The 20,543-nt window shown below is 40.7% G+C and overlaps 4 protein-coding genes across 9 annotated transcripts; 2 read left to right on the top strand and 2 right to left on the bottom strand.

The window, feature by feature from the left end:
• Positions 1-2,944: 2,944 nt before the first annotated feature.
• knl1 (kinetochore scaffold 1) lies at positions 2,945-11,256 on the bottom strand. 4 transcript variants are annotated; one of them, XM_037244857.1, is made up of 27 exons: positions 11,102-11,256; positions 10,792-10,826; positions 10,672-10,711; positions 10,526-10,585; positions 10,370-10,452; positions 10,240-10,295; positions 10,132-10,153; positions 10,018-10,061; positions 9,883-9,935; positions 7,943-9,756; positions 6,412-7,816; positions 6,206-6,341; positions 6,045-6,094; positions 5,857-5,955; positions 5,661-5,776; positions 5,484-5,574; positions 5,226-5,342; positions 5,078-5,162; positions 4,856-4,918; positions 4,719-4,758; positions 4,517-4,621; positions 4,334-4,425; positions 4,071-4,130; positions 3,808-3,917; positions 3,596-3,717; positions 3,380-3,505; positions 2,945-3,302 (listed from the first exon to the last, which is right to left on the bottom strand). In XM_037244857.1, the coding sequence occupies exons 2-27, from the start codon at positions 10,818-10,820 to the stop codon at positions 3,206-3,208; spliced, it is 5,115 nt and encodes a 1,704-aa protein (XP_037100752.1). In that variant the 5' UTR covers positions 10,821-10,826; positions 11,102-11,256; the 3' UTR covers positions 2,945-3,205. The 4 variants fall into 4 exon arrangements, with proteins under 4 accessions (XP_037100752.1, XP_037100751.1, XP_037100748.1 ...); XM_037244856.1 differs by having other exon boundaries at positions 6,412-9,494; positions 9,537-9,756; XM_037244853.1 differs by having other exon boundaries at positions 6,412-9,756.
• A 218-nt stretch (positions 11,257-11,474) lies between these two features.
• Positions 11,475-13,334, top strand: knstrn (kinetochore localized astrin (SPAG5) binding protein). Its single transcript, XM_037244471.1, has 9 exons — positions 11,475-11,562; positions 11,822-11,900; positions 11,975-12,083; positions 12,176-12,205; positions 12,288-12,387; positions 12,468-12,582; positions 12,657-12,718; positions 12,843-12,917; positions 13,037-13,334. The coding sequence occupies exons 2-9, from the start codon at positions 11,882-11,884 to the stop codon at positions 13,163-13,165; spliced, it is 639 nt and encodes a 212-aa protein (XP_037100366.1). The 5' UTR covers positions 11,475-11,562; positions 11,822-11,881; the 3' UTR covers positions 13,166-13,334.
• A 468-nt stretch (positions 13,335-13,802) lies between these two features.
• mtif3 (mitochondrial translational initiation factor 3) lies at positions 13,803-17,234 on the top strand. Of its 3 annotated transcripts, none has more exons than XM_037245010.1 (5): positions 13,803-13,911; positions 14,376-14,829; positions 14,978-15,129; positions 15,215-15,501; positions 16,886-17,234. In XM_037245010.1, exons 2-4 carry the CDS (start codon positions 14,379-14,381, stop codon positions 15,458-15,460), a joined length of 849 nt encoding a protein of 282 aa, XP_037100905.1. In that variant the 5' UTR covers positions 13,803-13,911; positions 14,376-14,378; the 3' UTR covers positions 15,461-15,501; positions 16,886-17,234. The 3 variants fall into 3 exon arrangements, with proteins under 3 accessions (XP_037100905.1, XP_037100906.1, XP_037100908.1); XM_037245011.1 differs by having other exon boundaries at positions 13,862-13,884; XM_037245013.1 differs by lacking the exon at positions 13,803-13,911 and adding an exon at positions 13,929-14,088.
• Positions 15,666-19,530, bottom strand: heca (hdc homolog, cell cycle regulator). The gene is made up of 5 exons (XM_037245008.1): positions 19,089-19,530; positions 17,331-18,336; positions 16,879-17,045; positions 16,235-16,389; positions 15,666-16,158 (listed from the first exon to the last, which is right to left on the bottom strand). The coding sequence occupies exons 1-5, from the start codon at positions 19,255-19,257 to the stop codon at positions 15,994-15,996; spliced, it is 1,662 nt and encodes a 553-aa protein (XP_037100903.1). The 5' UTR covers positions 19,258-19,530; the 3' UTR covers positions 15,666-15,993.
• Between the last annotated feature and the right edge of the window lie 1,013 nt (positions 19,531-20,543).

Raw genomic sequence — 20,543 nt, 5'->3', positions numbered from 1 at the left:
AAATATATCTAGCGTTTATATCCTCAACCCATCAATCAAGAGGTCACGGAAGCCCTTTTCTGACCCCGGCCCAGCGTCTGTGGGTGGGTTAGGATGATGTCATTCTCGCTTATTAATAAAAACTGTATAATGGAAAGCCATCTGTAGACACCCAATCTCAATTGAACGAACTTCCCTTCGTCAAATGAGCCTCCCACCGCACAAGGGCAGGACGTAACACATTTGTGAGCTGATTCGCATCAAAATAAATATAGGCCAAGGCGAAACAATGAGTGGACCCGTAAGAGGAACACGGCGTCTCTCCTCTGGGCAAGTCCACTTTATACTGCCTGATCCGGCCAAGCTGCTGGGCACGATAAGAAGGGAAGGCTTGTTGAGTGAAGGTATTGTACTGGCGCTCTCAGAAATGTGACATAAATGAACCATATATAGCGGTGAATTGATTGAATGCCTAACTGGAAACTCTGACGAATGGGCATGACTCCAAATGTATAGGCTCTCCATCACTCCACTTCCAGTCATGCAACTTTACAATGCCGACTCAACTATTCATTTTCATTAAAGTGACAAGGCTGCTGGGTTTTCAGAGAGAAACGTAACCGACCTAAATATAATAATCAGACAAATATAAAGACTTTTCATTATTAAAGGTGACCTTTTTGGAACCACACTGTCTGTTCTCTTCTGGGCCTCACCACAAAATGAAAGGATTCCAAAAATCTTATCAGTTACTCCTGGGGCACTCTTAACGTGTTAATCCCATCCTTCCATGAACATGTGGGTGCCAGGCCCTGGAAGTCATGAGCAATTACTGCTTGGGGGCACCTGACAAAGGCCAGGCTGCATTGGGCTTAAGACAATGAAAAACCTGGAGCCTTCTCAAGTCACCAAAACCCCATCTGTCTCCTCTTTCAATGTCTGTTTTAAAAGTCTTTTGCCATCTGATTCTACATTGCTGCATTTAAAAAAAAAAAAAAATTAGGGAATGTTTGAGAATAATTGTTATTATTTGTATATGTGAAGCCCTTTGAGACTTGTTTGTGATTTAGGGCTATATAAATAAACTTGACAAGTTATGATATTTAGGCTATGTCATAACTTTATACATTGAAAAAAAATACACTATCCTAATAATTTTTATGAGGTAATCACACCTTTAGTGGATAAGAAACTATACTAGGTTAAGAAAAACACACACCTTACCCGTGAGTGATAAAAATTGTAAACATAATGAAAAACAACGCGAGTGTATGTTTACATGTGCCCTATCTGAATGGATACGGTTTCCACGCAGCTTGAAAGGTCGCGTGCATGCAAAGACAATAAGAAAAGCTTTGTCATATATAACATGAGACGTGGATTTGTTTCTGTGGAAACTTTGGGCTGGTCCTTATTTTGAAGGAAATCTCTCCACTGTGCTATCCATAGCATAGTTTATCAGTAAGGGTCAAGCAGGGATTTGTATTGGAGCCTGAGGGAATGCACTTAGCTAAGGTGGCTGTTGTCCCCCTGTTAGCAGGCTTGGGGTGTGGGTCACACAACAACCACAAGTCTGGATGTTTGGATTCCAAAAGTGTGTCATGTGTCAAAAAAAGCACTTGATGAAGATGCCACAATGATGACAAAATGAAGACTGACAAGAACAAATCCAGCAAAGACTTGTTTGGGTTCTTGTTGGACTCGAGGTCGACTACATGTTCCCCCAAATCGCCCACCACTGCCCTCTACAGTATGTCATAAATAGATTTACTAGAATGGTTGAATTCCTGACAACTAGCTCACTAACGCTAACTATAATTGAAACCTAACCTCTCACCTTCATGCATTCCCTGTTGAAGACTTCCTTTGTTAATTTGGCAGTAAACTGTTCAGTGATGGCCTCACTAAGGCTTGATGCTACGGGGCAGCTGCTGTGGCTCCACTATTCCCCTGCTGAGCACGAGGCTATTTTAACAAGGCAGTCCTATTGTCTTTTCCGAAGAATGACCAGAGAATGCGGTAACGTCCGTGTGTGTGTGTGTGAATGTGTTGAGTGGGAGAGGAAGAGAGGGGGTGAGGAGGGGGATCAGGCTGTATTCCTTCTATTCATATCCCTCTGGGAGCACATGCCACCAGAACTAATTACCTGCCTGCAAGGACCAATTAAGTCGGCCCCCTAATGCCACATAACAAGATAACTTCAGCTGTCCGGGAGGCGTACAGGAGTGCATTGGTGGGGGGTAGGGTCTCTGATAGCGATGAACATGAGAACACGCCATTGATGTTTGGAGTCAACTTTGAAGAACAGCACTCTATTGTATAAAACACAACAAAAGAGAGCGTCAAGAAATAAACAGGTTTTATAATGAGGTCTTCCTGAAGATGATGCACAGCATCCGAACAACAAATCAAAGTGGCTTTCCATCTTCCCAAACCAATTTCAGCACCCTGCCGCACAGGGGTTGATGTCAGTCGGAGACACTGACGAGGTTACTACTGTGAAATAGTGCTTCTAGGTGTGCGTATAAAAGAGTTGCCTGAAGCCAAATGATCCATCGGATTGAATTAGCGATCACGATTGACAATGTAAATACCTCTAAATCAGGATAAAAGTGTTACAAGGGAAGGAAAACGGTGTCAATATTTATGATGCGGTTTATTTGAAGGTGCATTATGGGGTTTTTGTGCAGGTAAACAGTTTTGTTAAAGCTGCCTCACCTGATCTGCTTTTTAAAGGTGACGGTTTGACAAGTCACCTTTGACCTTTGATGTCAGGGCATCAGACAGAAATGGACAGTCAAACATCTCAGAGGGTTGGTTGTCTCTCTTCATTTGACCTTTCAAATGTCAGTCTTGAGTCACCCAAAAGACAATGGGGCAAAAAATGCACATTTTTGACATTACTTTTGTCAACCAGCTGTGATTGAACTCCTGGTCTGGAAAAATTGTAGAAAACCCCCTAAAGCTAATTCCAAAATGTTTATTTGAATATGGATAATACACACCAATGGGTCTTTAACAAACCTAAAATCTGACAAAAACATATTCACTGCAGTAACAAGAGAATTCCAAACATTACTACAAAATCACTAACCTCAACATCTTAATTTGGGAACCAAAACTAAGTAGAACGTCATTGTCATCTACAGGTGAATGAGGGAACTGCAGCCTGCCAAAATACAACAAAATTCTGCAGACCCTTACAAAGGGGCATATTGTACAACTTTCAACAAAGTAAATCACAGTTGATCTTTTTGATAGTCTTTGTCAATAGGTTTCTGCCAGTGGAGAATGACTTGAGAATCTGGTCAATTTGCTCAGCCCTGCACACACAAAAAAGTCTCAAACATTTTGCTATTGCTCAGGGATGTCCAAACTGTTTTAACGTGGTCATACGTACCTTGCGTCTCCAAAGAAGTTTTGAAAGCTATGCACATGAAGAACATAGCACTGTTTGGCCAAGCTGACTGACAAAACGACCTCAAATCTGGAACGTCTCCTCAGACTGCTGAAGACAATATTCACCCTAGAACAAGACCACCACATCAGTTGTAGGAAAAATGCAAAAACACCTGCAACATAAAAACGATGTCAGCCAATACATCAAAATTCTCACCGAGTGTCCTGACAGCTAATGTCCACAATGTTGAGCCGTAAACCTCCCCACATTTTCAGGAGTCGTAACTCCTCCCCCAAGAGCCGACAGGTACTCACCACCAAGGACAAGTCATGGAGCAGCTGCAAAATAGGTCAGAAACATGCCATAGCATAAACATCCATTGTAACTGGAATACAAATATTGTGAATCTGTGATCCATGCACACAGACCTTTGGGATGTAACTATTTGTTGGGTACTTCTCCACCCAGGCTGTTTCACGCTCGATATGCTGAGACAGCAGTTTGTGAGCAATGCGTGCGTGGCTCTGTGACTTTTCATCTAGATATAAAAATAAAACAAACAAAAATCATTTGTTTGAGTCGATATAAAAATGTAATCTGGCATGACTTATGTCATAAAGAATATAGTGTGGATGAAAATGTGTCTCTAGCAAACTGTTTCTATGTATAACTACAGCTTGTTCTTCCTTACCATCAAGGACAAATTTGAAATTGATCTGGGATATTTTCCGATCAGGTTCCGCGCTATCTCCTACAAAACAAAGACAGCACATTTATTGTTTTGCCAGCGTCCACTCACATTCCAGAATCATGCAAGTTAGGTTCATTGAAGACTAAATTGCCCATAGGTGAGAATGTGTCCAAAGTCAGCCTGCCATTGGTTCCACATAATACTAAGTCAAGCTACTGAATTGAATTCATTACTTCTGCTGACAAGACAAAAAATATATCTACCTGCGTGCACCAGCTGTAAACACAATGTGTCGTAGAGGAAAGTGTACAGGGTGTGTGTTTCCGTCTTTTCTCTGACTCTCCATTCGGTCAGCCTGAGAAGACATTAAAAATGTCAATGTCTTTGTGGATAGACAAATACCAATACGCAAATGTAAACAGTTCACATTGCAAAGAGAAACTGACTTCTCAAGCACGCCGATGAAGCTCTGAAGATTTTTGGTCTCAGCTTTCAACCTGACCAATTTTCCTGAAGCTTGAGTTTTCTCCAACTCCAGTTCGCATATTTGTCTGTGGTAAGAGGGAACGAAAGCAAACCATTTGGAATAATAATTGACATAAATAACACTGTACGTATGTTTCAAAAGACTAATAATAATCTGTTTACCGGTTTTTGTCATCCAATGCCTCATTGACTTTTATCATCTCTATTGAAGAAGAAAAAAAACCCCCATGTGGGTTCATTTAAGTGGACATCAAAGGTATATCATAAATTAAACTAAATTATGCGGAGTGCTATCGTACCTTCTTGAAGTGACTTCAGACTTGGCATGTCTTCACTTCCTTTGTCTTCAACTGCAGCTAGTTCTGGTGAAGAGAATAATAACAATAATGTAAGAGTACCTAACCTTTCACCCTTATGCTACCACCGGTACTACACTAACACAGTAAACAAAAGAAATCAAATAATTAAGTAAAATGAACACTTGGAAGATAATTGTGAATAGTTTTCAGAGAAGACATTACCTGCTTCCAAATCACAAATGCAATCATCCAGAATTTTGATCATCTCGTTCGATTCAATTGCACTTTTGAACTTCTGCTGCTCATCCTGGAAAGAATCAGATGTCAATGTTAGATGAACCACTATAAAGTGTGTGTGTGCTGTAGTTACCTTAAGGGTCTGTACAAGGTTTGAGTACAGGACCTCCTTCATTTCATGTCTGTGGATTTTGCTCATCTTTCTGTAGGAATTGTGCCTTTCTTTTAGTTTTATACCAAAAGATTTGATCTGTTGATTCAAACAAAAGCTGTCAATAATACTGCGTAGAGTCCCAAGTCAAACTTCTAGAAAATGTACAATTTGGAGGAAAACATTTTGGGGAAAAAATGCTTAAGTGTTAAGAATTATTACAACAAAAAAATTCAATACCTCCTTTTCTGTCCAGTCTTTCAAATTTGCCCACAATTGGTAATTGATCACCTTGAGAGATTTGTTTTTGTCCAACATTCTGTAATTCAGCCTGAGAAAACAAAAGTGCAGAATGTCTTTTAAACTTTTAAGACGATACTGTATTTGAGTGACAAACCCCAAAAAAAATACTCTTACCCTTCCACCTTTTCAGAGAGGTTGTTGAAATCAGCTTCATAGACCAATTTTTTAGGATGATATACATGTCTGTTTTTTAATACATCCATTGCTGAGCAACCAGTGGCATGTGGAAACTGAGCAAAAGAAAAACAAATTCATATGATTGCATGTCAGTTTAAAAAAAAAACAAATCATTTTGGGAGTATAAACCTACTTTGTCAGGAAGGATGCTTTGCCTAGGTTCATGGATCACAAAGTCTATGTTGAACAGTCTTAAGAACTCAAGCACGGTTATACTGCCATCCTTTAATTTCTGTAAAAAAAAAAAAAAAAGAAAAAAAATGTAAATTGATCACTGGGTGTGGTGAAGAAACGTAATGAAATTTAAATCCGGAAACAAACCTGCACTTCACGGTCTTCAAAATGAGATTCCATCATGCTGTGTTTAAAAGCTGAAAACAACAAGAAACACTTTCTTATCACTTTTTGACATCACAAAGTAACGACTGGTGAAAAAATCTATTTAGTACGATATAGTTTCTTAAAAATAAACACCAACTTACTAGGATTAAATGTAGCGTCACACGAGCTGTTGTTTGAGCGAGTACTGCTGGAAGAATCCATCGTGTGGTTTGACGAGGATGGAACTATGGTGGTGTCCGCACGATGATCAATTTCGAGAACTTGAGCCTGTATTTCCTGGAAAGAAATCAAATACGGGAATGTTTTTACCGTCTGATGAATTAGGGGTTGATATAAATTAACCTACCGTTGCAACAGCCTCAGGGAACATCACGCTGGACGCTTTCATTTTCTTTTTGTTCTCTGTATTGTGTTCATCTGATGCCAAGCATCTTTTGGTTCCCTGGACTCCATCGGGGCTGTTTTCTCGAAGAACATTGTTCAGGAAGACTTCATCGATGCTAAACTCTTCCATAATAAATGAATTTTCTTTGGGGGGACTTTTGTCGTCCATTGTTTGGAAGGACTCGTCACAGCTAACGAGCTCTTCATCACAAATGTTACGCACGTCACCGTCGTTCCACGTTTTCAGTTTGTCGACAATATTGTCAATTTTCGTCCAACTCACAGATTTCTCCCGAGAGTTGCTTTGGCTGGATCGAGTTTTTCTTTGTGGGAGTTTTTGCTGAAAGCCTCCAGTTGACAGTGTTGACATCAGCTCTGTCGTCTTGAACGCAAAAGGGGATCCCACAATTGCAGACCCTTGCGGACCGGATTGTGTTTCGGAATCCTCTGCGTTTCCTGAGCCTGCTTTAATATCTGGCACAAATTCCGATACCGAAAGGTCGTTGTTGTATTTTGTGCTTTTGTCAGCGTCAGAATCCAAATTAGGCAAAAATGCAGTGCTGTCTGGAGGAATGACCTCAGAGGTCATTATGTGGCTTAAGCGCCTTAATTTTAACTGAAGATCAGCAATACTTGACCGTCTAGACTTCCTTGAGGGACTTGAATGTCTGCCATGGTCACCGGTACTGGGTGAACTTAACTTTTGCGATAAGGGACTAGTTTTATTCCTCAATTCAGCTTCTTTGCTATTTTGAGTTTCTTCTGAGTTGACAGCATCTGGACTTTCCACCGCATCTTGACTAGTTTCAAATCTTGTGGGGAGGCTTTGCGTCATATCCATCGCTGCATCATTTGCTGAAAACCGGATAGTTTTTTCTTCTCGAGCAGGTACACGGTGGATATTTTTTGGTACTTCTGCCTCGGACTGAGTATCGATTACTGAGGTGAGGCTTTGCGTCCTATCCATCGCTGCATCATTTGCTGAAAACCGGATAGTTTTTTCTTCTCGAGCAGGTACACGGTGGATATTTTTTGGTACTTCTGCCTCGGACTGAGTATCGATTACTGAGGTGAGGCTTTGCGTCCTATCCATCGCTGCATCATTTGCTGAAAACCGGATAGTTTTTTCTTCTCGAGCAGGTACACGGTGGATATTTTTTGGTACTTCTGCCTCGGACTGAGTATCGATTACTGAGGTGAGGCTTTGCGTCCTATCCATCGCTGCATCATTTGCTGAAAACCTGATCAGTTTTTCTTCTCCAGCAGGTACATGACAAATATATTTGGGTACTTCTGGCTTGAGCTGAGTATCAATTACGGAGGTGAGGCTTTGCATCATATCCATCGCTGCGTCATTTGCTGAAAACCTGATCACTTTTTCTTCTCCAGCAGGTTCACGGCGAATATGTTTTGGTACTTCTGGCTCAAGCCACGTATCAATTGCTGCCGTGAGGCTTTGCATCGTATCCATCGCTGCGTCATTTGCTGAAAACCTGAGCATTTTTTCTTCTCCAGCAGGTACACGACGGATATTTTGGGGTATTTCTGGCTCGAGCTGGGTATCAATCGCTGCCGTGAGGCTTTGCGTCACATCTATCGCTGCATCATTTGCTGAAAACTGGATCGTTTTTTCTTCTCGAGCAGGTTCACGGTGGACATTTTTTGGTACTTCTGGCTCGGACTGAGTATCGTTTACTGAGGTGAGGCTTTGTGTCATATCCATTGCATCATGATTTACTGAAAATTGGATTGTTTTCTCTTTTCCAGTAGGCTCATTGTGGGGTGCTCCTAGTTCCAAATATGTAGCAATATTTGCGGTCGGGTTTCCCGTCATATCTATCTCAATACCATTTGATGAATACCTGACAGGTTTCTCTTTTCTAGCATTGTGATGTGCTTCAGGTTCAAAGGGAGTGTCAATCACTGCGGCGAGGCCTTGCGTCATATCCATCGCTGCGTCATTTTCTGAAAACCGAATCGTTTTTTCTTCTCCTGCAGGTACACTACGGATACTTTTTGGTACTTCAGGCTCGAGCTGAGTATCAATTACTGAGGTGAGGCTTTGCGTCACATTCGTCGCTACGTCATTTGCTGAAAACTTAATGACAGTATTCTCTCCTCCAGTATTTTTGAGTGTGCCTGGTTCAAATGGCGTATCAATGTTTACTTTAAGGCTTTGGGTCATATCCATTGTACCGTCATTTGCTGTGAACCTCACAGTTCTCTCGTCACTGGTAGGTAAAGTGTCAGGGAACAACTGCTGAAATGCGGTTTGTCGCCCTTTAGGGTGCCTCACTTGCGCAGGTAGGCAACGTCGGATATCGCATCTTTGAAATTCTGTCATATCTATGGTCAAGTCATCTTTGGGATGGATTGGATTTCCATTAAATGGTTCCTCAGTTGCCTTAGCGAGAGGGTTAATGTGAGCCATTCCAGAATGTCCAGGATTAACTTTGGTGCCATCTGTTTTGAAGTCTTTTGCAAGGAATTCTTCAAATTTGGGGTCCACATTTTTTTCAGATGAAGCCGATTGGCCAGTAGTCGCTCTGTCTTTCTTTTCCGTAGATGACGCAAAAAGGCCAGATTTTTCTTCACAGAAAAAATCTGTCATGTCCATACAGGCATCTTCTGCAGTGAATATCATTTTCTTCTCTGTGGATTGTTCTTTGAAAGTATCTTTTAGATTGGGTGATCCCAGGGTGATTCTGGTGTGTTTCTGCAGGGTCTTTGTGTTGGGGCTTGCTTGTGATGCCGTCCCAGACTGGGAACACATTTCTTGTTGGGGGAAAAAACACCGAAAGGGATCATCAGCATCATCTTTCAATCCTGCAATGTGGCCCGTGTGAGTAACTGTCATATCCGTCTTGCTCTTTTCATCTTGACAGACTCCAATAGTCCCCGTTTCAGAATGAACCAAAGTATGATCTTGATTTTCCTTATCCACATCTACTGTTGTCATGTTCAACATGGTTTCATCTGGTTCAACATTTGATCCATATGGGCTTAGAATACAAGCAAGCAAGTTGTTGAAACAAGGATCAAATCTTCGCTCCGATGACGCAACTCTATCGTGCACCTCTCTTGCGACATTTGCGCCGTGACCAAGACTCAATTTCATTGATTTGCCATCTCCTGAGGACATTGCTGTATTCTTTCCACAAGAAAGCAAGGTTCTATTGTTCTGTGAAGCACCTACAAGATAGTCTTGATGGCCAGTGATGTTGATCGTTTGACTCTCCATGAAGCTATCCTCCCCACTAAACGTCACTGTTTTCTCACCAAAGACTTCTCCTGGTTCAATGTTGGCCTGAAAATGAGTCAAATGTAAACAAAAGGACATCTAAAAGCTTCATTTTTTAACTTCTTTGAGGAACATTACAATGATTCACATCTTAAATGTAGAAAATTGGTAAAGTAAAGAAGATGATCTCACATTTCCTTTTTGTTCATAGACATGAAGAGGTGCACCTATCAGTGGGTCCATTCCTAGATTGATTTTGGACACATACTGTATTTACAATATACGCAGCAGAAGATCAACAAAATGAAAACAAAAAGAAGATATTACCCATTTTTTGATGGATCCCATCTTCACTAACTGACACTTGGGCACTACAACAAGGAAAATGAAAATGCTGTATAAATCATTTTCTTTTTTAAGAAAATAGAGTCATCACATTACCTATTTTCTGCTGGCACTGACGCTAAGAAAAATAATGGAAGAAAACAATTAAAAAATTGCTCATTGTTCAGTATCTAATCACATGCAACCAAACTGAGACTTACATACCTGTAGACATTAACTCTTGGAATGGACTTCGGACCAGCGAGGCATTTTTCACATCCCTTTGGAAAAGAAGAACGTATCAAAGTATGTTGCCATTATTTTAACACAAAGATGTGTGTTTTATGTGTTTTACTTGGAATAAAGAAGAACATCATTGGCTGGTGCAAAAGTAACTCTTCTGGAATTTCTTTTATCAACTGGTTTGGCACATTCAACCTGGATGAAAATAATGCATTAGAAAAATGTAGTAATATTATAGAATAAGTGTGTAACCAAAACATCCATTAACCTCGTTTTCCTGTTGGCTTGGATCTGGGAATCTTGCAGATTTATGTGGAGTTTTAAGAATCTTGAAAATCAAAACGGAATAATTATAAAACATAACATAATTTAGTTTATAATTTAGTTCATCATTAGGTCATTTAAATTACTCACAGAAGATATTCGTCTCCTGTAGGAGCCTCCACTGTTTTCACTGTAATATAAATCCATCAACTCATTCCACAAAATCCAATCACAAGGTATAACAACATTTCCTCAATTGTTTTTACTTACTCATTTTTGTCAGAGTGCAAGGGCTCCATTTTCAACTAAATTATGGAAGAAGAAAAAAACACTCAATTACTTTTCTCGTCACAAACAAATGATGGTGAGCAGTTAGTTTTTCAAATTTGGTTTCCATTTCGGGGAGAGTTTTGCGTAACAAATGAAAGAACATATGCACTAATAAACCGGATTTAATATTCCTCAAAGAAATCATCAAGGTATTAACAAAATCTAAAATAAACAAAATCGGATTCGGGCTGTTAGTTTTTCAACTTTACATCAATAAGAGATCGGAAATAAATAAGAAAGTCGAACAAACCTCGCAGTGGTTACTTGCGAAACCTCTTGGTAAATATTCTTAAGCGTTACCAAATAATTTTATCCATAACATCAAGGGTAAAAATGTGGAAGATGAAGAAAGTCAATTGTTTTCGTTCTAACGTCAACTTGGAGCTAACGTCTGGCTATATGAATTTTGCCGCCTCTGCGCATGCGCAGTGAACTTCTGGCGCTGTATTCGCAATGAGGTATTTGTTATTCCTTAATTTACTTTATTAATTTGATTTTACCCAATTGTTTTATAATAATAACAATAATATAAAACTGTAAAATACTGGGAAAATCACATTTTTGGACTCTGGGAATTGAATACCGACGGTAATGACGCACACAGCGGAAATACAATGTTCAACTTCCTTTTTTTAACATTAGTGCGGTTAGTTCATAGTTTGACTACACGTCTCAAGCAACATACTAGTCTATACTAGTTATACTAGTACGGTAGGGTGTATTTTTTTTCATTATTATTGTGTGTAATGCCAATGCCATAATCTAAAGTTGTTCCTGATACTTTACCAGTAATGTTGTTTCGCACGCTCGCACTATTATGTTGCTTTTGCGGTTGAAAACCCGAGCTACTTGTATTTGTCGATTCCACCTCGAAATCTATGTACTGTACATTTCCCTGAAAAAAAAGAAGACAAAATTCAATGTAGTTAATTAGAAAGATACTTTCTTGTGTATGTTTATTTTTCATCAGAATAACCTCTATTCAGTCGAACAGCTAAACCGATAACTCGCTGACATCTTGAAGAGGACAATGTCAAAAATACCCAGAGGTCAGTTTTCTTTTTGTTGATTTTTATGTAATTGATTTAAAAAAACTATATCGAAATTGGCATCATTTCCACAGGACACCTCCATACGGAGCCAAAGAAATCAGCCCATAAAAATGAAACAGCAACTTCAGCTAAGTCTCACCAAAAACATGCTGTCCTCAGACAAAAAGAACACATATCACGGTGAGAAATCATTAATAACGTCCCTGAAAATGGATAAACATTTATCTGCTATATTTAATTGCCCCCCCCCCCATCCCACTCTTGTCCTCCAGAGAAAATGTTGCGCCAAAGGTCTACAAAGCGTAAGTCCATAAAATATGTTTTTCTTTGCAAGCAAAATGGGGATTTAACCTTATTCATATAAACATATACTTTTTGTCTTAGGATTTCCTCAAGATATGAACTGCAGGCAGAACTAAAGGAGCAAAATCAACGATTGGTGGCTGCCAAAGAGGAACTGCAGAAAAACCTTACGGAAACACAGGTATAGAAAATAAACAACTCCTTTGATTGACACCATGCTTTGAGTGTTTTTTTTACCCAAATTCTGTTTTTAAAACACAGCAAAGGGTCAACCATCTGGAGCAGCAGTACAGTGAACTTGAAAACGAGAACTCTAAGGTACAGAAAAACCTCAAGGACTGCCAGACAATCCTAGTGGCTGCCAAAATAGACCCAAGTATGTATGCTTCGCAGTTTGTTGTTAATTATTGTTTAGAACATTATTGAAATTCATTTTGGATTGCTACTTAGTTTCAGGAGAACTAATTGGTGAAACTGCACGTCAGAATGAAGAACAAAGAAAAGAAGTCATGGTACGCACATGTATTTCGAATTCTTTGCTCTACTTGATGTAAGTTTCTATAAAGTGAAAGAGAATAGTATGAATATACATGTACAAGATTTCAAGTCAAAGACAACACTTTTGTCCAATTCCAGAGTGTCTCCACAGACCTGCTGAAAGAATTAAAAACTTTTGGTGACATTGCAACTCAGCAGCGTTCTCGACTGCAGGTGATATTATTATTTTCATATTATGAATGATCAGTTTGTAACTTTGATACGTCACCATAAACAGTTTCAAACATTTTGATTGTGTTGCCATCCATTTTTCTATACTTTTGTAATTTTAGGAACTCCAGAAAACAATGTTAGACCTGACTGAAGCACGAGAACAAATGATGCAAGAGAGACAGGCCTTTGCTCTGGAAGCTGCCGATTTGGAAAAAGCGCTCACGGAAGCAGAAGCTCTCTTATTGTAAATATATTCACTGGCCTTTTGTTCAATTTGTTTGCATGTGAGTTAATATAGATTCAAATGTTTTGTTGTTCATGTACAGTATATGTTTGGGTCCATTATATGCCTTTAAATGCCATTGTTATTTTCAGTCTTGATACCTAATAAATGTTCTCATTTTGTCTTCAAAATAATGTGCTGCAGATGTGTACAGATCTCATTATTGTCAAGAAAAACAACATTATCCTAATCATTCTTAAACAAGATGACAAAGGATTAGGAGAAGCTAAATATTCCATACTCATTACATCATTGAAGAAATGTTTGATGAAGAATGTTGGGTTGTTAATGCGGTGTGTTTTCTGCTTGTTCAAAAACTCCATCTCATCTGTGGCACATCATTTATTTTTTTGCATTTATGATGAGATAGTTTTGCATTTTCCATTGTTGTACTCCTCATGCAGGACCTGTTTTCCTTTCACCCCTTAGTCGCATATTATCTTCCAGCAAAGATTAAAAAATAATAAATTATGGCTTAGCTTTATATTTTGCTTTAAAATGTCGTATTTCAAAACAAACAGTTCAAGAAAATACATAATGGCTGAGATTGTGTAGGTATGAGGTAGTACTCTTTTCTGTTCTGTAGGGGGCAGTATTGTACGCTTACTAAATGTGTTATCCCAGAGTAAATAAACGAGGAAGAGCATTGCGGAAGAAACCAGTAGCAGTCACCCTTCAGCTTCTGTAAATATGAATGCGCGACATTGAACGGTATTGGTCAAATGCGGCAAAAACATATTTTTATCTGTTTAGCAAAACTCTAAAGGCAATTAAAAGACGGTTGAATACTGCTGTTTTATCAGCGACTCGCAGCACTCTACTGTGTGGTGGGCAAGTCATAAAATGAAAACATAATTAATCGTGTATTTATATGTCGTAAAAAACAAAGGAAGTAAAACGTATTTTTTGTACCCAATAATTATTTAGGCTTTAAAAGGCGCCACCTATATTTTCGTTGAGAATTGTAATAACTATACAATGTTAAATTGGAGAATCTTGGTAGCGAGATGGGCTTTATTTGATTTATTTTTTAGGGGTGTGTGCTCAAACTACATGGCACAATTCTACTAAGTCATGCACTCAATAAGTCATGATCTGTCTTAACTTGGAACAAAGATTTACTGCTAATGTTTGTGACTTTTTATCATTTTGCATGTTTGTTCACTTCTCTTCAGATTATGGCAGCAGGCTGTGTTAGGAAAGTACTTTATGCAGTCCAAATGGTGAATGGGGGCAGTCCAGGCTCCTGGACGCCAACATTAAGGGCTCTTGGGAGGAGCAAAAAGAGCAGCATCTTTGCTAACCATTGGAGATGGTCACCCTTCTGCACAGAGGTGGATAACTTGAACCCAACTCCTGCAGTAAAGAAAAAAAAGGATCCTCATGCTCGTACAACGATCACCAGCGTAGGCCGAAAAATCTCAGAGCGACAAATCCAAGTAATTAGTGAGACCGGAGACAACTTGGGTGTCCTCCACCGTGCGGATGTGCTCAGAATCATGGATGAGAAGGGTCTCAAACTGGTGCTGCTCAGTGAACGACAGGAGCCCCCAGTCTATCGCCTGATGAGTGGGAAACAAATCCATGAAGAACAAATGAAAATGTGGGAGAAACAGAAAGCAAAAACAGGTATGTGGAGCTAAAATTAACTACAATTTCTTTTGACATTCGCCAATCATGAGATTACAATGACCTGCAAAAAGATGCTAATCTGCATACATGTCATAAGCAGATGAAATGCCATTTTAAATGGATTTGGTTGATATATTCCGTTTAGCTCCCGTGCAGGTCAAAGAGCTTACCTTTTCATCTGGCATCGCGGCTCACGACCTGACCGTCAAATTGAAGCAAGTAGAAAGCTGGTTGGAGAAAAAGCACCACGTTAGGATTACGTTGCGCTCGCCACGCAGAGAGTCTTCCAACAATCTGGTGAGGAAGACCCATGCCCAGTTTACCCACAGCTCCCACATGTGTCTTCATGTCTCACATGAGAAATCTTTTTTTTTCCACACAGGATCAAAACTTAGAGCAGATCGTGCAACGAATAGATGCGATGGTGGGATTTGTCGCCAAGCCAAAAGTCATACGTGAGGGTCAAGCGGCCATGTGCATACTTCGGCCACCTTCAGCTAAGGAACTGTCCAAAAGAGACAAAGTACAAACTTCATTGGCGCAGACTGCCAACGCACAGGCTGCCCAGGATGAAACATCACCCTCGGACACACAAGAACACGCTTCAACAATGATCAACGAGAAATAAACTATAATTGGTCGTTCAATCTCTTTAACTCCTCCTGTAAGGTGAGACGAAACCCATGTAATATACAATTATGTGAGAAATGTGCAGTTTTTTTTTTGTAATTGAAAAATCCAACATTTCTGCACCTTTAAATCAAACCAACTGCAGCTAAAAAAAAACAACTGTGGTGAACCAAACTCACTACATGATGAGATAACATCCACAGCACTTCGTATCTTAACCTTTATTCAAGAATGATATCATTTTATGATAAAAATAAAACTCTAATTTGGCTTACAGATACATTCACTTGTCACAAATAGATGTGTTTCACACTTAATCCAACACCTTTCTTGAGCTTTCAGCATTAGACACAACCCCGGAACTTCCACAAGAATCCGTGTGTACATCTTAAAAAAGTTAAAAACAGTACAAGTGGAAATCTATGACATCCAACTAATCTTGAGCCCCTCCACTCAATTTGAAAATATAAACTTTACTAAACTGTAAAAAACATAAAAGCAGCATTAACTAGCATGCATAAACAACATTTGTCAATAAGCCTCGAGTACTTTGTAGGAGGAGAAGGGTTTGACGAAGTGATAGTCCAGGTTGCCGCAGTGAGGGCACTGCTGCACGTTGCTGTACTCGGAGAAATACTGCATACCGACGCGAACGTCCACCACCGGCTTCCCGCAGTGTTTACAGTTCAGACGAGCCTGGTGGACGGCAAAGGGACAAAAATATAAAAGCCATTTCTCTCTCATTTTGTATACTGTTATATCTGCATTCTACCTGACAACAAGGTGAAGCAGCCAGGATGTCGTAGGTATACATGGTGCCTAATTGGTGCCAGCTCCCATCCCATCGAGACTTGCACTTGATACATACGATCTTGTGGACACCTTCTAGACAATCCACACATATGGCATAGAGGTGCATTAACCTGCCTGTTAGAAACAAACAAAGAGGATTAGTTGCCAAATAAAAGGAAACTCCCTTGAAAGTGTCACTTAGGTTTCAGTGCAACATATTATATTCACGCTGCAGCCATGGTGTCAAATGAAATTTGAATCAATCTCCACTTAAGAGCGGGACCAAATTAAATCATTTGACATCAAGTATGCAAAGCTTAATCAATTATCCTTTCGTAGTTATGCATATTAGACGCCATCCATATTCAAGCTTGTGAGCCAGGACAGTACATCAAACAATCTTGCGCAAGCACAGCACTAATTTACATTAAAGCTACACACTACAAATAGACTGACACACTTTGCTATGCACATTTTAATTAAACATATTACTTTTAGAAACAAAATTACATATTCAAACAATTGACGCTGTGCATGACATAATTTATTTAAAGAGCTCGTAATACCAAAATAATGATGCAAATTAAGATTTTTTTTTTATTTTTACAAAGAATGCATTTTTACCTTGCAGGTGGCAAGGAACATCGTACTCAATCTCATCGTGGCGTGACGGGCTAAGGAACATGGTCCCGTCCACCAGCGGAAACTGTTCAAACACTGGCAACGCCCGGTGGCATAGTGCACAGTTGACCATATTTCTCTGGCTTGCACTGAGTGTGGACAGGATGAACCTAAAAGAACATAGTGAGTAAATGTCACAAAGATTCGAAACTTTGATGTGATTTTCTTCTTTGCGGTCACTCGAAATAAGTAGTCAAAAGAATCCATCGATCTTGACGATCTAATTTAAAGAGAATGATGGGAGCTGTTTCGAATCTAGTCGAGTGTGCTCACTCCCACAACGGCGCACTTGCCTATTATTGCTCATGCTCCCAAAAGGAAAACTCCACCCATGCAACACAATTAGATGCACATTGTGCTTGACTTGCGCTAGGCAGGAAATGGTGTCTTCTTACCTACGCAGTTCTTCTCCCTGGCCCGCCTGGGCATCGTCCTCCATTCGAACATGGTAGGTGTTGAGTTTATGGCGAGGGATGTGAGTGAGAAGCTCTGTGAGATCCATCCTCCTCAGAAACTGCACAGGTTGAGGAAGCGTGCCGTCACCGAAGCCGCCCGAGGCAAGTCTGTGATGAAGCGGGAGGGTGAAGGCCACCGGCAGGGGTAGAACAGTTGCGGGGTCCAGGTGAGGAACGCAACCCGGTGCTCGGCTGAGGGGCCCCCCTACCAAAAGATGCTTCCGCTGTGCATCCATGTGCACTGCCGATTTGAGAAATTCACCTAATTGACGGGGACCCCGAAAACCTGAACCAACTCCGCCAGGCCCGAGGACGGATGTTGGCGAAAAGGAGAAACCAGTTGGAGGGGACTGTCCCGGGGAGTCGCATGGAGACTTCAAAGGTGGCCCCAAAGGAAAGAGACCTCCTGCTGCTCCTGCTCCTCTTTCGACTGAGTTCTGGCGGTCCACTGATTGTCTTTGCGGTAGCTCTTGACTCGATGCCCTGTGAGCAGTCTTACCTACTCCTCCTGCTAGCTTGCTTTTCCTGGGGTCCTCAAACACACTGTCCCCAGATCCAGAAGCCCCCCCAGACGACCCCACCCTCCCAGCGCTCCTCTCAGACGGTTTCTTCTTTCGCTCGTCCTGCATGCGCTTGACCTGATACCAGTCAGTGTCTTTTTTCAAATGGCCCTGGCCGCAGCGGCAGGAGCAGAACCGAAAAGCCAGGTCATATCCTTTCTTGGTCCACATGTTCTGCCGACACTGCTTCTCATTCCACGAGCGTGCACGACCGATGCAGTTGAACTGTACCAAAATGGAGCTCTCCCACTCGTAGAAGCACTGCAGATGCATCCAGTTTCCGTAGGGGCAGAGCTCGTTGTTGCACTGGATCCTCTGGTAGTCATCCTTCTCCAGGTCAATGGGCCGGCCCAAGCTGCAGCCCAAAGGGGTCGCGCACTGGGCCTCTGAATAATTAAAGACGAGAGGGAGATCAAAGATTAATATTGTCTCATGTATGCCAGTTAAATTTATTCTGTGTTCAACCCTGACCACAATCAGATGAATTTTTAGAATCTTCAATAATGCATCTTTTGGAAAGGTGGAGAGCAATGCTAACTCCTTAAAGGTGTTTCAGACTCAGGACTTAACAGTATAACAGCATATTAATACAATCGTGTTACCATTTTATGCAATAAACTTCAATAGGCCTACATTCAATATTTTTCACACACAGTTCTACTGCCTAATAACTGTAGTTTTCAAAGCAATATAGTATCAACTGTCATTTTAAAAGACATATATAGAGTCATTAAACATGGGGGTGGGAAGAAGAGACAACAGACTTCCTTTTCGGCTAATCGGCAATATCTGCTCGAAGAAATGCTCCTTACCCGCCGCAATATGTAGAATAAAACAAATCGTTTGCAAATGAGCAGACTTTCTTAGTTTGATCAATACGAACGGTATTAAAAAAAAAAAAAAAGCACACCCACTAGGCCACCAATCGTCATCTAGCCTGCATTTGCAGACGATCTGCGTGCAAAGCATGAAAATAGCACGCTAGTTTTGCACGGCTGGGTTTTGCAAGCACAACCTCTGCACGAACACGACCGTTTGCATCGTCGCTGTGCAGGCATGTCACAGAAGCAGGCTCAAATATGTCACATAGCATCACCAAACTTGTTTATGTACGTCTGTGTCCCATTTCCTCTCTTACCACTCGAACGCTCGGTCCCGGGTGCTGCAGCAGCAGCAGCAGCAGCCGCAGCAGCAGCGACCGCGGCCGCGCCTCCTGTTGCGGCCGCACAGGCTCCATTTTCCTGCTCATCTCCGCTACTGTTAGTTCGTTTGCTTTTCTTCCCCTTGTTATTCTTCTGGTTGGGCATTTTTTCCCCACACGATTTGTGAGTCAATCTCTTTTATCAACGGCTAGGATGAACGAAGTCTGTCATTTCTGTGGACTCCATTTCTGCAGGGCTACTCTTGATTTTTAGTGAAATCACAGACGTGTTGTTGTCGTAGTTGTTGTTGGTGTTATTTAGTCTCTCCGTGCACCTCTGACAGCAACACTTATTAAGCTGCTATAACCTTTTGGAGAGAAGGCGTGCCCCTTCTCTTGTTTTCATTCCTGCTCTCTTCTTCTTCTTCCACCGCGTGACGTCACTGGACCCCCGGCATTGGCCGACGGTGACGTTTGCGTTCACGGACCCTGGGAATCCCCAGTATTACGTGCTTTTTCGACACTTCATTCATTCGTTCAACCGTGTGGTTTTCCACCACTCACTGCACTCGGTAAAATCTTTGAAAATGGATGATTATTGAAGTACGAGGACGAAACATTAAATACGAAATGATTGTGTAATATCTAAAGTGCTGCTCTTACATTGGATCTCGTGAAGAGTATTCCAGCGACAATACCAAATAATGTCGTGTATATCAAATTGATGTTATGCTTTTCCTGACTTTAGAAACAAATATACACCAGTGTCCCCTCCCAACTGTGAACCCCACAAGCCCAGTGAGAAAATTAAGTAGTGATCATCTGCATCACATTCATGCGGGAGGCTGGTGATTTACGGTAGGAGGATTTTCCAAAGACTTGTGTTGCAATGAGGCTGAATTTCTTATCATATTTGCCATTTTTCTTTTTTCACATGAGGGCTTTTGACATGGTTGTGAACATTGATCTTTTGCTCTCATGAAAGAAAATGTGACAAAGCAGTGTGAAGTTAAAAGATTTCATTTATTGGAATGTAGACATGGGTTATTGCCACTACAAAAGACAGTAATTCTAACACACTATCCAGGAGTTATATATTCATTCACAGACATTGATCATAGAGGTATTGATGCTGTTCTGGCGAGGCCTCTCTCTCGTCTTGCTTTACGATATGTTCACCTCATTTACATTTTAGAATGGGACACATTGAACTTGCAGACCAGGCATCTCACTGTTTGCATCTCCCTCAATTGTTACAAATGCACACAGGCCGACATGATGCGATTTAACAGTCGACATGCTTAAAACCATGCAGAAGATCGTTTTACACCAGCAAATATGCCTGATCTGCAAATGTCATTGGCCTTACAGTACGAAATAAACAGTGGTAAATAGACAAAAACTACTGTACTGGTTCATTTATCAAGCATATTTGGTTGAGTTGATTTGGTC

Source organism: Syngnathus acus, chromosome 24 (genome assembly GCF_901709675.1).
Source record: "Syngnathus acus chromosome 24, fSynAcu1.2, whole genome shotgun sequence".
Taxonomy (NCBI): Eukaryota; Metazoa; Chordata; class Actinopteri; order Syngnathiformes; family Syngnathidae; genus Syngnathus; species Syngnathus acus.
Note: the sequence above shows the minus strand (reverse complement) of the source record. Positions and strands in the feature narration are given on the sequence as shown.

Excerpts from the sequence above, each read along its gene's own strand:
- mtif3 (XM_037245010.1), top strand. The coding sequence starts at position 14,379 with ATGGCAGCAGGCTGTGTTAGGAAAGTACTTTATGCAGTCCAAATGGTG. Across the intron at positions 14,830-14,977 it reads GAAACAGAAAGCAAAAACAG|CTCCCGTGCAGGTCAAAGAG; the intron begins GTATGTGGAGCT and ends TATTCCGTTTAG. Across the intron at positions 15,130-15,214 it reads GAGAGTCTTCCAACAATCTG|GATCAAAACTTAGAGCAGAT; the intron begins GTGAGGAAGACC and ends TTTTCCACACAG.
- knl1 (XM_037244853.1), bottom strand. The coding sequence starts at position 10,820 with ATGGAGCCCTTGCACTCTGACAAAAATGA. Across the intron at positions 10,062-10,131 it reads TCAGTGCCAGCAGAAAATAG|TGCCCAAGTGTCAGTTAGTG; the intron begins GTAATGTGATGA and ends TCCTTGTTGTAG. Across the intron at positions 3,918-4,070 it reads TTTCAAATTTGTCCTTGATG|ATGAAAAGTCACAGAGCCAC; the intron begins GTAAGGAAGAAC and ends TTTTATATCTAG.
- knstrn (XM_037244471.1), top strand. Across the intron at positions 12,206-12,287 it reads GCGCCAAAGGTCTACAAAGC|GATTTCCTCAAGATATGAAC; the intron begins GTAAGTCCATAA and ends TTTTTGTCTTAG. Across the intron at positions 12,719-12,842 it reads AACAAAGAAAAGAAGTCATG|AGTGTCTCCACAGACCTGCT; the intron begins GTACGCACATGT and ends GTCCAATTCCAG.
- heca (XM_037245008.1), bottom strand. The coding sequence starts at position 19,257 with ATGCCCAACCAGAAGAATAACAAGGGGAAGAAAAGCAAACGAACTAAC. Across the intron at positions 17,046-17,330 it reads CAGGGAGAAGAACTGCGTAG|GTTCATCCTGTCCACACTCA; the intron begins GTAAGAAGACAC and ends ATGTTCTTTTAG. Across the intron at positions 16,390-16,878 it reads TGTTCCTTGCCACCTGCAAG|GCAGGTTAATGCACCTCTAT; the intron begins GTAAAAATGCAT and ends TGTTTCTAACAG.